We start from the raw sequence: 18,378 nt of genomic DNA on the forward strand, positions 1-18,378 counted from the left end.
TGAATAAATCATCTACATTTACATATAAAAATTGCAAGTTGTAGTTTTAATATTTATGCAATTTTATAAATTGTTCAAAATACAAATAATTAGAAAACCACACAAATATATATATAATCAACAAATTATACATTCAATTAAGATCACAAACGTCATGTGGTGATATATTGACCCTTTTAATTAGTTAATGTGAAACAACTCACAATTCAAATATTGTATTAATTTGTGTGGGATAGGTTGGTATTATGTTTCGAGACTTGTTGATGATTATGCATGGTTGGGACCTGAGGGACTCGGGTGATTTTAGGCACATATTTTTTGCTTGAAACACAGCTGAGTGCAGATCTGAACCTGGTGCAGTGCAAATGCAATCACCAGATTTAAATTGAGCCAGAGCTATTAGGTACTGTAGAACTCGTAACCACTCCACGCCTATTCTTACCTAACTAGTGTAGTAACTCTTTCCTATGGACTAATTGGAAAAAGAGAACCATTGTGCCATTCTCCTGGCTTGAAACTTGATTTGATTATCTAAGGAATTAAAAACTTGATTTTTTCAAATGAGGACTCTTCTTTGTAGGAAGATGATTCCCGGCCATTCTTTGAAGCTGATTTGAAAACAAAACGTTCGTTCCGTGACGTGAGGCTCCAGCTTAAAACTTTGAAACTCTACCAAATCATACTCGGCAACTGAAGCATCTCTCTACTCTTTCCTATGCTACCATATATCATATGATTCTACACAAGACTACTTTTTTTTTTTCATGTAGTCAATGTTGTTAAGAGGCGTAACTACAATCATCACCCTTTGCCAAAAAATTATATTATATATAGATGGATCAAATATTACTTTTCATACATATATATCAAATCTTGCGCAACAACTAGTTGAAGAGATCTCACAAATTGACAAGACATGCATTCAACATGCTTATCCCTAAAACAAAATTCTAACAAAGGATAATAACATAAAAGAAAAGGTTGTGTATTCGAAGACAGCTTAAGCTCGGAGGAGAATGCTTGCTGTCAGCTTCTATTCTCTATTTCTATCGGAGTCTATCTTTCAGAGAGAACCTACCTTCAAACAAACTTATACGGTCAGATTGTCCCTCAAAATAAGCATCAATCCCCTGTATATATTCAAGATAAAAGCAGAATTCATAACTATAAGTTCAAGTAAGTAAAATGTTGCAAAGATGGACTAATTATTAGTATGAATAATGAATCCTTTTTTTTTTCTTTTTTTTTTGGAGAAATGTAAAACTTACATTGAGTGCTATATATTGATGTAGACCTTAAGGAAATTGTTTCCCATGTCCTCTTGTTCTTGTTCTATCTTTCTTGCAGATTCCTCAGCAAGAGTGCTGCAATTATGTAACTCGATTGACTCCAAACTACAAATTTCTCCAAAATCTATTGGAATTTCCTTAAGTTTTTTGCATTCCTTCAGAACAAGGCGTTTTAGATTTGGGAAGTTATCACTGCTAGCTTCCCAATGCTCAAGATTTACGTCGCAAAATAACAAAAACTCTAGGCTTTGGAATTTGTCTTCATCATTCAATCTCCATACATTATGAATGGCTGTATGATTTTTAAGTTTGAGCTCTTCAAGATTTGGCAACATAACAAGAGTTGATATATCTTTCCAAGTAAAATTATGACAGCCAGCTAAAGTCAACCTCTTAAGTGATGTTGGGAAAGACAGTGTCCGCACACACCAAGATAAATTGATGACACACTTCAATGCTTCGAGTTTTGTTAAGCTGGACATATCAATGAGGCGATTGGCCCTATCCCCGGTTCTGAATGAAGTTTTATATTGGATGATCAATCTCTTTACATTGGGAATGTTAGAAAAGATTTCATTTGTACAACTGGTTAAAGAGAGATTATAAAGTTCCTCTACATTTGGCATCCCTATCATGAGATGCTTATTTAGGATACTTTTTCTTCCAGGACTAGGTAAATAGCATGCTTCCCTTATATGTATACACCTCAAATTCTTCATCATCCATATCTTCTCTGGTAAAGTTGTATAACCATATTCTCTCCTATATATTAGAGTTTGCAAATTATGAAGCTCTGCGATTGATGCAGGAGGATTGTCATAACATCGAATTTGGAGATATCTCAGATGAAATAATTTTGTAATTACAAGTGGAAATGAACGAAAATATTCATATTCATGGAATACGCCCAATACCCTGAGAAGCTTGAAATGGGAGAAAGCTTCAATGTATACTCTCAACAAAAAATAAGGAAATATGTAGATAGATCTGGCAACTGATGGTAATAGAGTGCAATGATCAATAGCTTTATAACTGTAATTTTTTTGAAAACTGAAATGCCTCTGTGAAGAAACAGTCGAGACTACGTTAGCTGTCTCAACATAAACTTTGTCAGTTCAACTTCAGTCAAACAGAATTCACGCAGTAGATCATGCATTCCACATGCTTTTATCTCACCATTGAATCTCTTTTTTCTAACCATTATCAAATTCCTGCTGATAAGATCCTCCAGATAATCTTCTGCCACTTCAGTCATGCTTTTATCACTTCCAGGCCTCCTTATAAAACCTTCTGCCATCCATAATTGAATCAATCTCCAAGTTTCAACTTGATAATCCTCTGGGAAGCCACCCATAGAAAGAAGCAAGGTTTGAGGTGATTAGGCAAGTGGTGATAACTCAAACCGAGCACTCCTAAGCATTTATCTGGATGACTAGAAATGATTTCACCTAAGGTTCGGGCAACATACTTCCAACTTCCTAATGTCCTAGACACTTTAGAAAGATGTCCTGCAATCACTGAAATTGTTAAGGGTAGTCCTTGGCATTTTTCCGCTATTTTCTTTCCAATTTCTTCCAACTCATGAGGATGACAATCATTTGGTCCAAACACCTTATCACAAAGCAAGTTCCAACTGTTTTCTAAATTCAAGAGGTTCATCTCATGAGGGCTAATAGGATTTGCATACATTGCTACCTTTGTTTCCCTAGTAGTCAATAAGATTCGACTCCTATTGTTGTAATCAGGAAATATACCTCTTATGCTATCCCAAACATCCGTACTCCAAATATCATCAACAACAACAAGGTATCTTGGACCCTTTAGGCTTTTCTGCACCAGGTCGGCTAACTCATTGTCATCCTTTACATCATAATCTTTTTTTATGTCAATATTTGTATGCTTTGAAATGCATTGTAAAGCCTGTAACAACACATTTCTTCTTCCATATTCTTGAGATATTGTAATCCAAACACGAATGTCAAAATGATACCTGAGTTTTAGGTGATCATAAGCTTTTCTAGCGAGTGTTGTTTTGCCAATGCCACCCATGCCTGATATTGTGACAATGTCTAGATCCGACAACTGTCCTATCAGTCTTTCAACTATTATCTCCAGGTCATCATCAAGTCCGTGCACGATATCATCTTCCAAATGTTGCAGCGTTGGGTTGCTTCTAGAAGAAGTGCTAATCAAGGAATCCCCATCAGATTCAAGAATTTGATCATCATGAATGCTTGTGGTTAACTCAGAAACAATCTCCATCACTTCATTCTTTTGTGTATCCATTTTTTCAACAACTGATAGAAAATTCTTGTGTAGTGAACTTGTAGGTGCACTTCCAAATGTCAAGCTTAAGTCTTCGATGATTTGATAAATCGTCAGCTCAACAGCATCTTCTGTATAACTAGCAGAAGCTCTTATTTTTTCCTCCAAAGATTTAATTTTTTCTGGATCAAATCTACTCTTTCTAGTTTCCTCAACAGCATTTTGAAAATATTCAGCAGTAACAAGAAGGGATTTGAGCGTTTTAACCATTTTACCTTGAATGAGATCTGGATGGCTCTGCTGTAGTTGCTCAAGAGTTTGAAGAAGAGAAATTACAGCTGTATAAGCTTCCATCAAATTAATACTCAAAATAAGAAAGTATAAAACAAAGATTTTCACTTGAAATACTCTTCACAAGATCAAAAGGACACAGATTTGAACTTAGTATCACAATATAAAACTACTCAGCTATTTCAACTATGTTTCTCTCAATATTTAATCCCACAACTTGCTGTATACACCATTTAATTAATTTCCAACACCACCTTAGCCTAGTGTTTATCCCTAAATTATCTGACTTAACTATTAAAATAAAACGAAGTCAGAGGAGTAGGTGTAATATAATAATTCTCCTATCCACTTTCATTTGATTATTTCGATATCTTTATATCAACTTATCAAACACTAATAAAATGAAAATGGATGGGAGAATTATTATATTAAACCTACTCCACTGACTTTATTTTTCTTTTAATAGTAAAGTCAGCTAATTTGGGGATAAACACTATGATAAGGTGGTGTTGGAAATTAATTAATTGGTATTATACAACAAGTTGTGGGATTAAAGATTGAGAGAAAGATAGTTGAGAAGTTTTTATATCGTGATACTAAGTTTTCAAGTCTCTATATCCTTTTGATCTTGTGAAGGGTATTTCAAGTGAAAATCTTTGTGTTACTTTCTTATTTTGAGTACTAATTTGATGGCAGCTTATACAGCTGTAATTTCTCTTCTTCAAACTCTTGAGCAACTTCAGCAGAGCCATCCAGACCTCATTCAAGGTCAAATGGCTAAAACGCTCGAGTCCCTTCTTGTTACTGCTGAATATTTTCAAAATGTTGTTGAAGAAGCTAGCAAGAGAAGATTTGATCCAGAAAAAATCAAATCGTTGGAGGAAAAAATAAGAGCTTCTGCTAGTTATACAGAAGATGTTGTTGAGCTGACGATTTATCAAATCATGAAAGACTTAAGCTGGATATTTGGAATTACACCTACAAGTTTACTACACAAGAATTTTCTATCAGTTGTTGAAAAAATCGATACACAAAAGAACGAAGTGATGGAGATTTTTTCTGAGTTTACCTCAAGCACTCATGATGATCAAATTCTTGAATCTGATGGGGATTCCTTGATTAGCAACCCAACGCTGCAACATTTGGAAGATGATATCGTGCACGGACTTGATGATGACCTGGAGAAAATAGTTGAAAGACTGACAGGACAGTTGTCGGATCTGGACATTGTCGCATTGGCAAAACAACACTCGCTAGAAAAGCTTATGATCATCTAAAACTCAGGTATCATTTTGACATTCATGTTTGGATTACAATATCTCAAGAATATGGAAGAAGAAATGTGTTGTTAGAGGCTTTACATTGCATTTCAAAGCATACAAATATTGACATAAAAAAAGATTATGATGTAAAGGATGACAATGAGTTAGCCGACCTGGTGCAGAAAAGCCTAAAGGGTCCAAGATACCTTGTTGTTGTTGATGATATTTGGAGTACGGATGTTTGGGATAGCATAAGAGGTATATTTCCTGATTACAACAATAGGAGTCGAATCTTATTGACTACTAGGGAAAAAAAGGTAGCAATGTATGCAAATCCTATTAGCCCTCATGAGATGAAACTCTTGAATTTAGAAAAAAGTTGGAAGTTACTTTGTGATAAGGTGTTTGGACCAAATGATTGTCATCCTCCTGAGTTGGAAGAAATTGGAAAGAAAATAGTGGGAAAATGCCAAGGACTACCCTTAGCAATTGCAGTGATTGCAGGACATCTTTCTAAAGTGTCCAGGACATTAGGAAGTTGGATGGATGTTGCCCGAACCTTAGGTGAAATCATTTCTAGTCATCCAGATAAATGTTTAGGAGTGCTCGGTTTGAGTTATCACCACTTGCCTAATTACCTCAAACCTTGCTTTATTTCTATGGGTGGTTTCCCAGAGGATTATCAAGTTGAAACTTGGAGATTGATTCAATTATGCATCGCAGAAGGTTTTATAAGGAGGCCTGAATGTGATAAAAGCTTGGCTGAAGTGGCAGAAGATTATCTGGAGGATCTTATCAGCAGGAATTTGATAATGGTTAGAAAAAAGAGATTCAATGGTGAGATAAAAGCATATGGAATGCATGATCTACTGCGTGAATTCTGTTTTACTGAAGTTGAACTGACAAAGTTTATGTATGTTGAGACAACTAACATAGTCTCAACTGTTTCTGCACAGAAGCATTTCAGTTTTCAAAAAAAACGCGGCTATTCAGCTATTGATCATTGCAATCTATTACCATCAAATGATCAGAGTAAACATTGAAGCTTTCTCCCATTTCAAGCTTCTCAGGGTATTGGCTGTATTCCATGGATATGAATGTTTTCGTTCATTTCCACTTTGTAATTACAAAATTATTTCATCTGAGGTATCTCCAAATTCGATGTATTGGCAATCTTCCTGCAGCAATTGCAGAGCTTCAGAATTTGCAAACTCTAATATATGATAGAGAATATGGTTATACAACTTTACCAGAGAAGATATGGATGATGAAGAACTTGAGGTGTATACATATGGGGGAAGCCAGCTATTTACCTAGTCCTGGAAGAAAAAGTATCCTAAATAAGCATCTTGTGATAGGGATGCCAAATGTAGAGGAACTTTCTAATCTCTCTTTCTCCAGTTGTACAAATGAAATCTTTTCTAACATTCCCAATGTAAAGAGATTGATCATCCAAAATACACCTTTATTGATAACCTTGGATAGGGCCAATCGCCTCATTGATATGTCCAGTTTAACAAAACTCGAAGCATTGAAGTGTGTCACCTACTGTTTTTGGTCTGGGCGGAAACTGATCTCCATCAAACAGTCTTTCCCAATATCACTTAAGAAGCTGACTTTAGCTGGCTGGTTTTCATTTCCTTGGAAAGATATGTCAACTCTTGTGATGTTGCCAAATCTTGAAGAGCTCAAACTTAAAGATCATGCAGCCGATGGCAATGTATGGAGATTGAGTGATGAAGACAAATTCCAAAGCCTAAAGTTTTTGTTATTTCACGACATAAATCTTGAGCATTGGGAAGCTAGCAGTAATAACTTCCCAATTCTAAAACGCCTTGTTCTGAAGGAATGCAAACACCTCAAGGAAATTCCAATAAATTTTGGAGAAATTTGTAGTTTGGAGTCAATTGAATTGCATAATTGCAGCACTCTTGCTGAGAAATCTGCAAGAAAGATATAACAAGAACAAGAGGACATGGGAAACAATTGCCTTAAGGTCTACATCAATATATAGCACTCAATGTAAGTTTTACATTTCTCAAAAAAAAAAAAGGAAGGCACAATACATAAACGTGTTCTTAAACATGGCCTCAACTAACATCTATGCCCTATAACATTTGATTTACACAAGTAGGTACTTAAACTTGTATAAAACTGAATAAATAGACACATTCATTCTATGTGGCGTCCTACATGGCAATTTTGTGTATTATGCATGTAGGACGCGTGTGTCTTCTTGTTCAGTATTATACAAGTTTAAGTGCATACTTGTGTACAACCAAAGTTGGAGGGCACAAATATTGTAAGTTAAATGACATATTTACGTATTAAGTACCATTGTTCACATTACTAATTAGTTTATCTTTGCTATATTGTATATATGCAGGGGATTGAAGCTTTATTTGAGGGACAATCTGATGTTATCTTCCAAATACAGAACCTTTTCTTTTTATGTTCTTATCCTTTGTTATATTTTTGTTTTAGGAATAAACATGTTGAATGCATGTCTTGCCAATTTGTGAATTCTCTTCAATTAGTTGTCGCGCAAGATTTGATATATATACGTATGAAATGTAATATTTGATCTCTCTCTTTATATAATATAAAATATAATTTTTTGACGAAGGGTGAGCAGAATTGACTACAAAAAGTAGGCTTTTGTGTAGAATCACATGATATATAATAGTAGCACAGGAAAGAGTAGAGACCTTTGTTTCTTAGAAAGTGGCATAATGGTTTTCACCTTTTCCAATTAGTCCATAGAAAAGAGTTTCTACACTAGCTAGTTAGGTAAGAATTAGGGGTGGAACCAGTATTGTGATTACGGATTTGACCGAACCTAGTAATTTTAGGCTCAAATAACTTAATTTTCTTCGACCATTAAGTTCTTTTAAGAATTTTAATATAAAAATTATATATTTAAAAACTATATGAAAACTACTACGAATCGATATAACTAATAGTAATACGGGGATAGAGTTGAGAAATCATCATTTTCCACTGTGTTGCCAGCTACATTTTCTTCGAACGACTCCGCACGTCAAAAGGAAAATGAAAATGACAATTCAATCTCAATTTGGATTCTATAGCTCACCATTTCAATCAATTACCTTTGTTTCAATTAATACTTTTATATATTACTATGGAAAAATGAACAATTATCTATAGTTAATTAAGTTTTTTTTTAAAAAAAAAAAGTCTAACACATGGATAGTAATTGGAATATTTAATGGTTTAAAGTTAAAGTCCTTAAAGGCTGCCAAATTATGGCTTTCAATGATAGGAAATGTAATAGAATTATGGCTAATCAATTCTAGGCATTCAATCACAATAAATATACCGATAGAAAAAGGTACTCCTATGTCGCAAACTTTTATATTTTTATATTTTTTTTGAACTCCAGGATAACCCGCAGTCGCTACAAACTCTATCATAATCTCTGCCCTTCGGGTGAGCACTTTGTGCCAGGGGATGTAAACCGCACTAGGCAAGTCCTATGCGACAGGCTCGACTCATAAGACATTGAGGGGGGATCGATCCCGGGTCATCCGTGTGGATAACCACCCTCCAAACCAACTGAGCTATCCCGAAGGACGACTTTTATATTTAATAATACTCATAAACAAGATATGAAAGAATGAACCTAATTAATATTATGAATACTTCTTCTTGAGATACTTCCTCTGTTTTTTCTTGAAATTCCACGAAAAATAATTTTTCACTTAACTTTCACATTTTTGCACTAAAGTTATTAAATACTTTTGTAACGAAAATACCACTCACTTCTATCACGAGTATCACTAAATATTTTTTATAGGAAACAAAAAATCACTCAAATTTATATAAGTTTCACAAAAGGCCATTAGGAGAAAATAAAACACAGTTTTTATATGACAATTAAACAAAATTGAATCACTTCTCTGTACCAAAAAAAAAGTTATTTAGTGGCTTCCTGTGATTTTCACTTAAGTTGAGTGATTCTTTTTGTTTATAAAAAATAAACTAATAACTTTAGTATTTTTATGATAAAATAAAAGGTAAGTGACAATATATGAAATTATTATATTGTTAATGAAAAACATGTAGTGAAAATTAGCATCCCAACTCATGTTCAATGTATCATTACATAAATTTGTGAAGGAAAATTAGTCTAATTCTGAAAATACTTAGGTCGCTTATATTTTTTTGTATAAACACATGATTTTCGATCCATATACTTTTTATACAAGGTGGATATATTATATATAATGATTTTTCTCCATATATAATATTGTATATACGACTACACGACATAAATATTTTCAAAAAAAAGTTGTATTTCCTTATTTGGAATGTCCTTTTAAGATGAACCAATTTGAGAATTTTGGCAAGACTGAAACACTAGAAGGTTTCAAAGTAAAATATGTTGAGCCCAAAATTACTGGTGTTCTAAAGTCTTAATCAATCACATGTTAATTCAACTTACTTGTTAATATATATATATATATATATATATATATATATATATATAACTTATTAAATCCACTTTCATAAGCAACATATCCATCAAAATATTTATTTCCTTTACTTACCAAAATGGAGATTCAATTTTCTCCTTTCAACTTATTTCCTTTGTTTCTCTTCTTTTCATTTCTTTTTATCCTATTGAAGAAATGTAACACAAAACTCACAAAGTTACCTCCAGGTCCATGGAGACTTCCTCTTATTGGAAGCCTCCATCACTTGAAGGGGAAACTACCACATCACAATCTTCAAGATTTAGCTCGAAAACATGGACCTCTCATGTACTTACAACTCGGAGAAGTTCCTGTAGTTGTCATATCATCACCTCGTATAGCAAAAGCTGTACTAAAAACTCATGACCTCGCTTTTGCAACTAGGCCAAGGTTCATGGCCTCAGACATTGTGTTTTACAAAAGTAGGGACATATCTTTCGCCCCTTATGGTGATTACTGGAGGCAAATGCGTAAAGTGTTGACACAAGAACTACTTAGTAACAAGATGCTCAAGTCATATAACATGATCCGAAAAGATGAGCTGTCAAAGCTCCTCTCATCGATTCGGTTGTCATCAGGTTCTGCAGTTAACATAACAGAAAAGCTCCTCTGGTTTACCAGCTGCATGACCTGTAGATTAGCATTTGGAAAAATATGCAACGATCGAGATGAACTGATCATGCTTATAAGGGAGATATTAGCATTATCAGGAGGATTTGATGTGTGTGATTTGTTCCCTTCCTGGAAATTACTTCACAATATGAGTAACATGAAAGCTAGATTAACAAATGTACATCATAAGTATGATCAAATCATGGAGAATATCATCAATGAACACAAAGAGAATCATGCAGCAGGGATAAAGGGAAATAACGAGTTTGGTGGCGAAGATATGATTGATGCTTTACTGAGAGCTAAAGAGAACAATGAACTTCAATTTCCCATTGAAAATGACAACATGAAAGCAGTAATTCTGGTAAGTTTTGATCCAACATAATACTAATATACTCTGTTTACTACACGGTACTAAATACTAATAAACGTTCATGTATACGTTCTTGCAGGACTTGTTTATTGCTGGAACGGAAACTTCATATACTGCTATTATATGGGCATTATCAGAGATGATGAAGCACCCAAATGTTATGGCCAAGGCACAAGCTGAAGTGAGACAAGTCTTTAAAGAGAATGAAAATTTCGATGAAAATGATCTTGACAAGTTGCCATACTTAAAATCAGTGATTAAGGAAACACTAAGGATGCATCCTCCCGTTCCTTTGTTAGGACCTAGGGAGTGCAGGACGCAGACTGAGATTGATGGATATACTGTACCGCTTAACGCTAGAGTAATGGTTAATGCATGGGCGATTGGAAGAGATCCTGAAAGTTGGGAAGATCCTGAAAGTTTCAAACCGGAGAGATTTGAAAATATTTCAGTTGATCTTACAGGTAATCACTATCAGTTCATCCCTTTTGGTTCAGGAAGAAGAATGTGTCCAGGAATGTCGTTTGGTTTAGTTAACACTGGGCATCCTTTAGCCCAGTTTCTATACCAATTCGACTGGAAACTCCCTGATAAGGTTAATGCAAATGATTTTCGTACTACTGAAACAAGTAGAGTTTTTGCAGCAAGCAAAAATGACCTCTACTTGATTCCCACAAATCCCAGGGAGCAAGAATAGCTTCAAATGGAGTTATTAGAAGAATAAAAGAAGAGATTACAGCATTTTCTTTAATATGTGTTTGTTCATTTTCTTGTTTGAAGTGTAACCTGAAAGATAAAGGGCTATATAAGTGAGACTTTTTCCTACTTTACTATTGTGTATCATATTTAATAAAGTTCATTTAAGTCTTATTAGTCTAATTTTGACCAATCACATTCATTTCAAGTGTAAAAATCTAGGAATGGAACTTCCAATAACAAGCCTGAGTTGTATGGCAAAGGATCAAACTTAAATGTTTACACCATGAAAGAATCTGTATAAGATGGTTCAAGGTACTTCTTTTCCAGGACACAACCAAAATCTCAATTAGATTGTTCTCTCCTTTCTATAAAACAAAACTAGTAATAGTAGCCAATTTCACAATCTTCATATTTCCATGCTCCCAGATACCTAATGTGATCAGGCTAGTTCAACTCACAGACAACAACAACTTACCCAATATAGTCCCGCAGGTGAGATCAGGCTAGTTCTACTCACAGATGTATTTATTACATAAAGAATGTTATGCAGCTAAACTTTCTCATCTCAGTTGCAATTTTGTGACTTATGACCTGAAAATCAGTGGCCGTGTGGCTTTCGTCTATTGCCTTCTGGTCTGCCTCTTCTTGATGAAAAGGCTGTTTTCAAATCACCAGTCTTCTTGGTATATCCATGTTTGAGAGCTACAATTGGATTTAAGTACATCATTCCAGGAGAGTGTCTTTTCTCTCTCGGAAGTGCTCTTAACTCTGCCAACCAGTATGCAACAAACTCCCCTTCAGGATCATAATTTTGAGCCTGAAACATGTAAAAGTGCTTAGAATAATAGCTGCTTCATTGAGAGGTAATAGATATAGCATTCACTAAACAGTTAACATAGGAATGATACACCTTGTTGATTTATTCGGAGAACATGATTATACTAAAAGACAGATTTGATTAGTTATTTCACTTACTTGCTTCGGAATGCTGAAGTAACGGTCTTCTCTAGGGTCATTGCCAACACCTGATAGAAATGGAATGATGGTAACTTTCAACTTACAATTCCAACTTCCAGTTCAGAGAAAGTGGAGATATCAAAGCTAGATAATAAAGGGAGAATCACCTGCTCCATATGTCCAGTTTCCATAGTTGGAGCAAGGATCATAATCCAAGAGGCATGTCTCAAACCATTCAGCTCCCATCCGCCAGTCGATGCCCATATCTCGAACAAGAAAAGAACACACAATCTGGCAAAAGACAATAATATATTTTTAAAATGACAATCCTTTCTTGATTTACCCAGAGAAAACAAGAGCTATAATTAGAATGCAGTAAATATCGGTCTTTCTTGATGACTTCCAGAGTGTTTTCTAGCTTACTACTTGGATGGAAATTTTCCAGAACATTATGAATAAACTGAAGATGTACCTGTCGTCCTCGATTCGACATGAATCCAGTAGCAGATAGTTCTTTCATGTTGGCATCAATTAAAGGATACCTACAGATTTTCCATTGGATAATTAACAATTGCTCAACCCATGGAAATGAAGAGCATATTTATTTTCACATGTTTCTTCAGATTTGGACTTCCTACTAAGTACTAACAATCATTTGGGATTGAGGAAGAGAAAGGAACAGTCAACATCCAAGGTATGAAGGTAATGTACTTGTTATAAAACAGGCCCTTCGACAGCCCCTAGATAGAAACTTACCCGGTTTGCCCTCGTCTCCAAGCATCAAACATGGTTTGGTCTTGGCTCCAGTTAATATTTACCTTTTGAGGGCCTCCTAAATAGTCAAATAAAAACAAATAGATATATTTCAGGATCTCTGTAATTCCCAGAACAAAAAGGAAAATGAACCTTGAAAATAGATAACAGCAAGAAGCAAAATTCCTCTTGAGAAGTTGATCAAAGAACGGGATGTGTTAATATGCATTCAGATAGCATGGATAATTTATATTTTTTTACCTGCTTGAAATAGCAAATTTCCTAGTTTGATTGAAAGAAATCTGAAGTAATCCCTCCATATTAATTCAAACAAAACCCTGAAAACAAATATAAGGCATCAAACATACACCTGTTAGTTGTATGAATTCAAGGCATCAGATTATTTAGCACTAACAAACTATATTTATTAGATTTGTTATCTCCTCTCACTACCTTCATCAACATAAAAGGCATAGAAACCATACAAACACAGTCACAAGCATATACAGAGGAAGAGGAGAAAGAAAGGAGGAAGATATACCAGTATGTCGAATCATTTGATTGTCTTTCCTTCTCATATCTCTTCACCTAAAAAAGTCAAATGAATCTTTCTTAATCTCTTACATTACTAGCATACAGAAGTTGTTAATGAAACATTGCAATATGAGACAACGTTCTCTACCTCTTCATATATAAAACGGGGAGACAGGCTTCCTGAAGCAAGCCAAGGAGAGAACTTTGTAGAATAATCAGGTCCTAACATTCCATTTCGAGTCTCTTTATACACTTTTAATAAATCCTGCAATCAATCAAAGATATAAAAGATATGCAGAATCGTCATTAGACTGGGTCGTGTCTCTATACTAAGAAGCAGTAGATATATAAAATCAGCAAATTCCCTAAGTCGAGGCCATCTATTAGATGAACCATAGACACAGTAAAAACAGAAGAAGGTTAATTTCAAATCACCATGTCATTTATCACTGCTTACAAGGCGTAGGGACCAATGAAGCACCCAAAAACACAGTGAAAATAGGCAACAAAAAACGGAGAGGCTTAGCTGTGAACGAAGTGTTTCCGGTTAGTGTGGGGGTAAGGGAAGGGCGGACATACACCCTATGCAGCATTATCCTTGCATTTCTGTGAAGAGGGTATTTCTATGCTTTGAACCTGTGAGGTTTCCGAATGAATAACTCTAATGTTGCACCAAAGAAACAAAAAAGAAAGAGAAAAGATGAAGGGAAAACACTAGGGTCACCCTGATCCTTTAGAACAAAAGAAATGAGAAGAACAGGAAACCCAACATAGTAATCCAAAACAAAATTTAAAAGATTCGCATCACAAATCGCAGTGCACAGTTGTTGCAGATATAAGAAAGGTACCCCACCTTCTTCCAAAAGTAATCATGTACCCTACCCAGTGCAGCACTTTCACCGCCAACAAAGTTCATTCCTTTAGAAACCTGTCAAAATAAGGACACATGATACCAAAATTCGAGCTTTAAAAACAAATTAATCCACAATTCTTTAAATGCAACTCTAGTGTTGACCTGCCTTTTCCTGCTGAAGCCCGAGCTCAGTAACTTGTGGGACATGTCCCCAATCCCCAACCTCAGGTGGAGGACCAAATGATGTTGGGAGTCTAGTGCAATTACGAACTTTTGATTTGTATTCCACTGACTGTTAAGTTTAACCATCAATCACACAACTGATGAATAAGATATGAGAAAGTATCTTAAATTGCAAGGCACCTAACTCAGAAAAATATTGTGTTGGCTAATACCTTACGGAACTGAGTGTACACATCTGGCAAACTCTCACAGTCACATGGAAGGTCATCTATATGATACATTGTACTACCCCAGACTAATTCCAGCTTAGTAGTATTTCTAGATCCTGGATCATTGCCTATTCCACCCGATGATGGCGATACAAGCTTTTGCAGATTTCTGGTGACCAACTTTTCTACTTTTACTTCCTCACTGCATGTTTCCTTATGGGCATACACCTGTAACATACACTCACCTCCTTAGTCTGTAGTAACAGAGAAGTTCAAAATTAACAGAACGTAGTAAAAGAAGCATCCATATTTGGAAAGAATAATGAAAGAAACAGCTTCTTAACTGTGTGTGCCTTATATGCTTTCGCCAGGGAGGGGATAATCTCTTCTGGTTTACCGTGTTGAATTAATAGGTTAAGTCCCCGCTTCACTAGGTTCCTTTTCAAGTCATTTAAGCACTCTATGATGAATTGAGCCCTTAAAGCTGTCAAAGAGAAGAGACAAGCCTTGAGTTCATCAAATAGGTAGCAATTCAAGCAAACAAATCTAATTTAACCAAAGAAATTGAAAAGAAGGATCAGGTAAATGAAAAATCAACAAACTAACCATGCCTTAATACTAAACTAGTGAGGCTGATATGAATCCTCTATACCTGTTCCACTCTATTTGGCTCATTTCACTCCAATACCCAAAATAAATTAGGGTTCTCTAGGAATAGCATTCTAAATCTAACAGTTATCTCTATACTTTTTTTTCTTATCAGTCACAATTATCCCTAAACTAACACCAAGACCTTTACCAAACTAACAAACTCCCCACGATCACCAGACATAATGTAAGTTTTCCAACAACGACAGCTTAATCTGAATTAGTTGGTATCGCTTATATGGACCTTTTGCTTCCATGTGTTGTATACTTTCTTAAGTTTATATGAATTTAGAGAGATTGTAAATCTTTTGAGACAGACTATCTCCACGTGATTTTAGATCTATGTTGTCACCTCAATACACATTATATCACCATAGTGTCGCACCTATAAACCAGTGTATTTTAAGATCTCTGTATCGCATGGTCAAACTAGCTAGCCTTATCTTAGTTTATCATCCATGCGTGCTATATGCATCTTCGGTTGTATAATTATCATTTCTAATCTTGTCTAAGCTTGCATACAAATTGCCCACATCTTTACAACACTCATCTTTAATTTGTTGGGCCTAAAGTCCCAATGGTTTTAAAGAACATTCTTTGACAACCCTGTAAAGTGGGCACCAACATCTTGCACATGTCTTTAGGACACTATGATATTAACAATCTAGTAGATCTGTGATAATGATTTCACTTCATCCAATCACTAATCAAAACGCTTTAGGTTCAACAGGCCTCAAGAGAATGCACAATGTAACACTTCCATACTGCACTCTTCACCTCTACTATATTCAGATTTTAACTTAAAATTATTGGTTCACAACAGGCACGCGCAAGCAAAGGCTAAGAATTCATAACTATTAAAGCTGATAAAGAATATGCCACCGCCATGTTGAACATATAAATAACCAAGTACTAACATTTTAATTCAGTTAAGTATCATTTAATCACAAACTCATCAAAATTACAAGAGACAGTGAAAATCAAGAAAAGCCAGCGACTTTTCTTAGTATCATTTTCCCAACTCATTTAGAATATCAAACAAATACTAAGTAAGATTTGAATCCAAATTCAAGAACAGAGTAGACCATTTTACCTCCAGTTTTGGGCAATCCAAAGTAATGGGTAGTCCCAAAAAGCCTAGGATCAACACAATACACAGGCAAGATTGCTTCAGATGAAACCCAAGCTCTTAAAAGAGCTTCATTATCCAGCACTCTCAAATCATTCCTGAACCAAACAATAGCAACCCCTTTACCTTTCCTCTTACCCAAACCACCAGACTCATATCTCTGAAAAGTCTGTTCACAAACTCTCTCCATTTCTTCAGGGGTTAGTCCTGGAACATTTTGAACAGTGGGTGTGGTTCTGGCAGTTAAAGAAGCCATTTTTATGGAGAAATTGCAGTGGAATGTGAAAAGGGTGTGCTTTGATTTGCTTGAAAATGGAGTAAATTTGGTTAACAAGAAGGGTTGTTTGATCATCACAATCAAGATTCAAGAAGTGAAAAAAGGGAATTTTGAATTATGGATTTTGCAAGTGACGAATTGGAAGGAGTTTTTCATTTGAGGTATTGAGAAGGTGACACGTGGGCCGAGGAGTTTTTGTCTTGTCGTGTCGCCTTCTTAGCCTTTTGTTATCCATTTTCTATGTTTTTGCCATGTTGGCAATGTAACGTTCTTTCACTTTAGCTACTCATTCTAAATTCTCCGTTCATCTTTATTTGTTCAGTATAATTGTTATTAAACATTTTAAAAGATTAAGAGTTGTTATACTCTATTTTATATTTATTTTAACTTTATTATTTATTTTCTGGTATTTAGATATTAATTTATGTGATATATTTTGGATTTCGAGATTCAAATAAATATATTTTTTATCGTAAATTTTTCATATATTTTTTAAATATTTTGAATTGTCAATTCTTGTGATTATATTTTTTTTTACGTAGTTTATAAATATATAAATTTCATTTAAGAAATTTGAAGATTCCATGAGCAAGTTCATGGTCAAACTTAAATTGTTTGACTCTCGAAAAACGAGATGTATCACATAAATTGAAACAGAGAAAGTAATTAATAGCGGTAATATAATAAAATTATCATTCATTCTATTTATTATTTCTTAAGGGTACGTCAAATCAAACATGAACAAGTAAAGATATATAGATAGAGCGAGAATAAGTACTACACCAACATAGTCGTTTGGATAATTCATGCATCAACTTTGTATGTTACTAATATTTTATGATGCATTAGTTATGCACTATATTTGATAGTGTGTTATGTATTACTAGTAGCAAATTATAATTGATAAACTTGAAGTACGACGTTTTTTGAGATTTTTGTATTACTAAATACCTAGTTATTTGAGATTTTCCAAACAAAAATAATTTCATAGCATTCGTGACAAACAAAAGAGGAACTTAACAAAGCATTCTTAAGTACTTCTTCATTTTTAATCAAGAGGTCTCAGTGGTGTTTTGCAGTCTGCTTCCCAAAATGTTTAGAAATTGTGAATTGTTAAAATGAACATTTATATCTTACAATAATACAAACAAGTATGTTTTTGCTCTCTAGCATCTAAAATGACTGTTGAACATTTTTATCATATTTGATTAGGGGTCACAAAAAAAACCTTGTGATTCAACAACAGTACTCTCAAATAGGTTTAAAATGTTACTATCTTGAAATTCAACATTAAATCTTGTAACACGAATTTGAATGTCATTTTTATTGTTAAAAATGTTTATCAATTTCCCTACTAATTCAATTTGGATTAAGAGGATGTCATATAGTTGAAAGCTGGAAATTATACACACATCCATATCTAACTTAAAACAAGGGATTTGAATTATTGTCATGTGTTTGATCATGAATTCATAAACACTAATAAAGTATGTAAAACTTCCCTACTAAGGTAAATATTATAACTTAACTTGTATTGTCAAGTACAAT

At 34.5% G+C, this 18,378-nt stretch overlaps 2 protein-coding genes and 2 pseudogenes across 2 annotated transcripts; 2 read left to right on the forward strand and 2 right to left on the reverse strand.

Moving 5' to 3' along the window:
* Positions 1-958: 958 nt before the first annotated feature.
* On the reverse strand, positions 959-3,958 carry LOC125843249 (putative late blight resistance protein homolog R1A-10; annotated as a pseudogene).
* Positions 3,959-4,515: 557 nt separating this feature from the next.
* On the forward strand, positions 4,516-7,121 carry LOC125842191 (putative late blight resistance protein homolog R1A-10; annotated as a pseudogene).
* A 2,509-nt stretch (positions 7,122-9,630) lies between these two features.
* LOC125842052 (cytochrome P450 71D7-like) lies at positions 9,631-11,451 on the forward strand. The gene is made up of 2 exons (XM_049521249.1): positions 9,631-10,579; positions 10,668-11,451. The coding sequence occupies exons 1-2, from the start codon at positions 9,683-9,685 to the stop codon at positions 11,283-11,285; spliced, it is 1,515 nt and encodes a 504-aa protein (XP_049377206.1). The 5' UTR covers positions 9,631-9,682; the 3' UTR covers positions 11,286-11,451.
* Positions 11,452-11,563: 112 nt separating this feature from the next.
* Positions 11,564-16,973, reverse strand: LOC125842053 (cryptochrome DASH, chloroplastic/mitochondrial). The gene is made up of 13 exons (XM_049521250.1): positions 16,518-16,973; positions 15,121-15,260; positions 14,780-15,004; positions 14,551-14,676; positions 14,385-14,459; positions 13,680-13,796; positions 13,539-13,585; positions 13,259-13,335; positions 13,001-13,076; positions 12,717-12,786; positions 12,412-12,535; positions 12,263-12,312; positions 11,564-12,104 (listed from the first exon to the last, which is right to left on the reverse strand). The coding sequence occupies exons 1-13, from the start codon at positions 16,903-16,905 to the stop codon at positions 11,886-11,888; spliced, it is 1,734 nt and encodes a 577-aa protein (XP_049377207.1). The 5' UTR covers positions 16,906-16,973; the 3' UTR covers positions 11,564-11,885.
* Between the last annotated feature and the right edge of the window lie 1,405 nt (positions 16,974-18,378).

This window comes from Solanum stenotomum, chromosome 10 (genome assembly GCF_019186545.1).
Source record: "Solanum stenotomum isolate F172 chromosome 10, ASM1918654v1, whole genome shotgun sequence".
Lineage (NCBI taxonomy): Eukaryota > Viridiplantae > Streptophyta > Magnoliopsida > Solanales > Solanaceae > Solanum > Solanum stenotomum.

Excerpts from the sequence above, each read along its gene's own strand:
- LOC125842052 (XM_049521249.1), top strand. The coding sequence starts at position 9,683 with ATGGAGATTCAATTTTCTCCTTTCAACTTATTTCCTTTGTTTCTCTTC. Across the intron at positions 10,580-10,667 it reads ACATGAAAGCAGTAATTCTG|GACTTGTTTATTGCTGGAAC; the intron begins GTAAGTTTTGAT and ends ACGTTCTTGCAG.
- LOC125842053 (XM_049521250.1), bottom strand. The coding sequence starts at position 16,905 with ATGATCAAACAACCCTTCTTGTTAACCAAATTTACTCCATTTTCAAGC. Across the intron at positions 15,005-15,120 it reads AAGCATATAAGGCACACACA|GTGTATGCCCATAAGGAAAC; the intron begins GTTAAGAAGCTG and ends TGTATGTTACAG. Across the intron at positions 12,313-12,411 it reads AAACTGGACATATGGAGCAG|GTGTTGGCAATGACCCTAGA; the intron begins GTGATTCTCCCT and ends CATTTCTATCAG.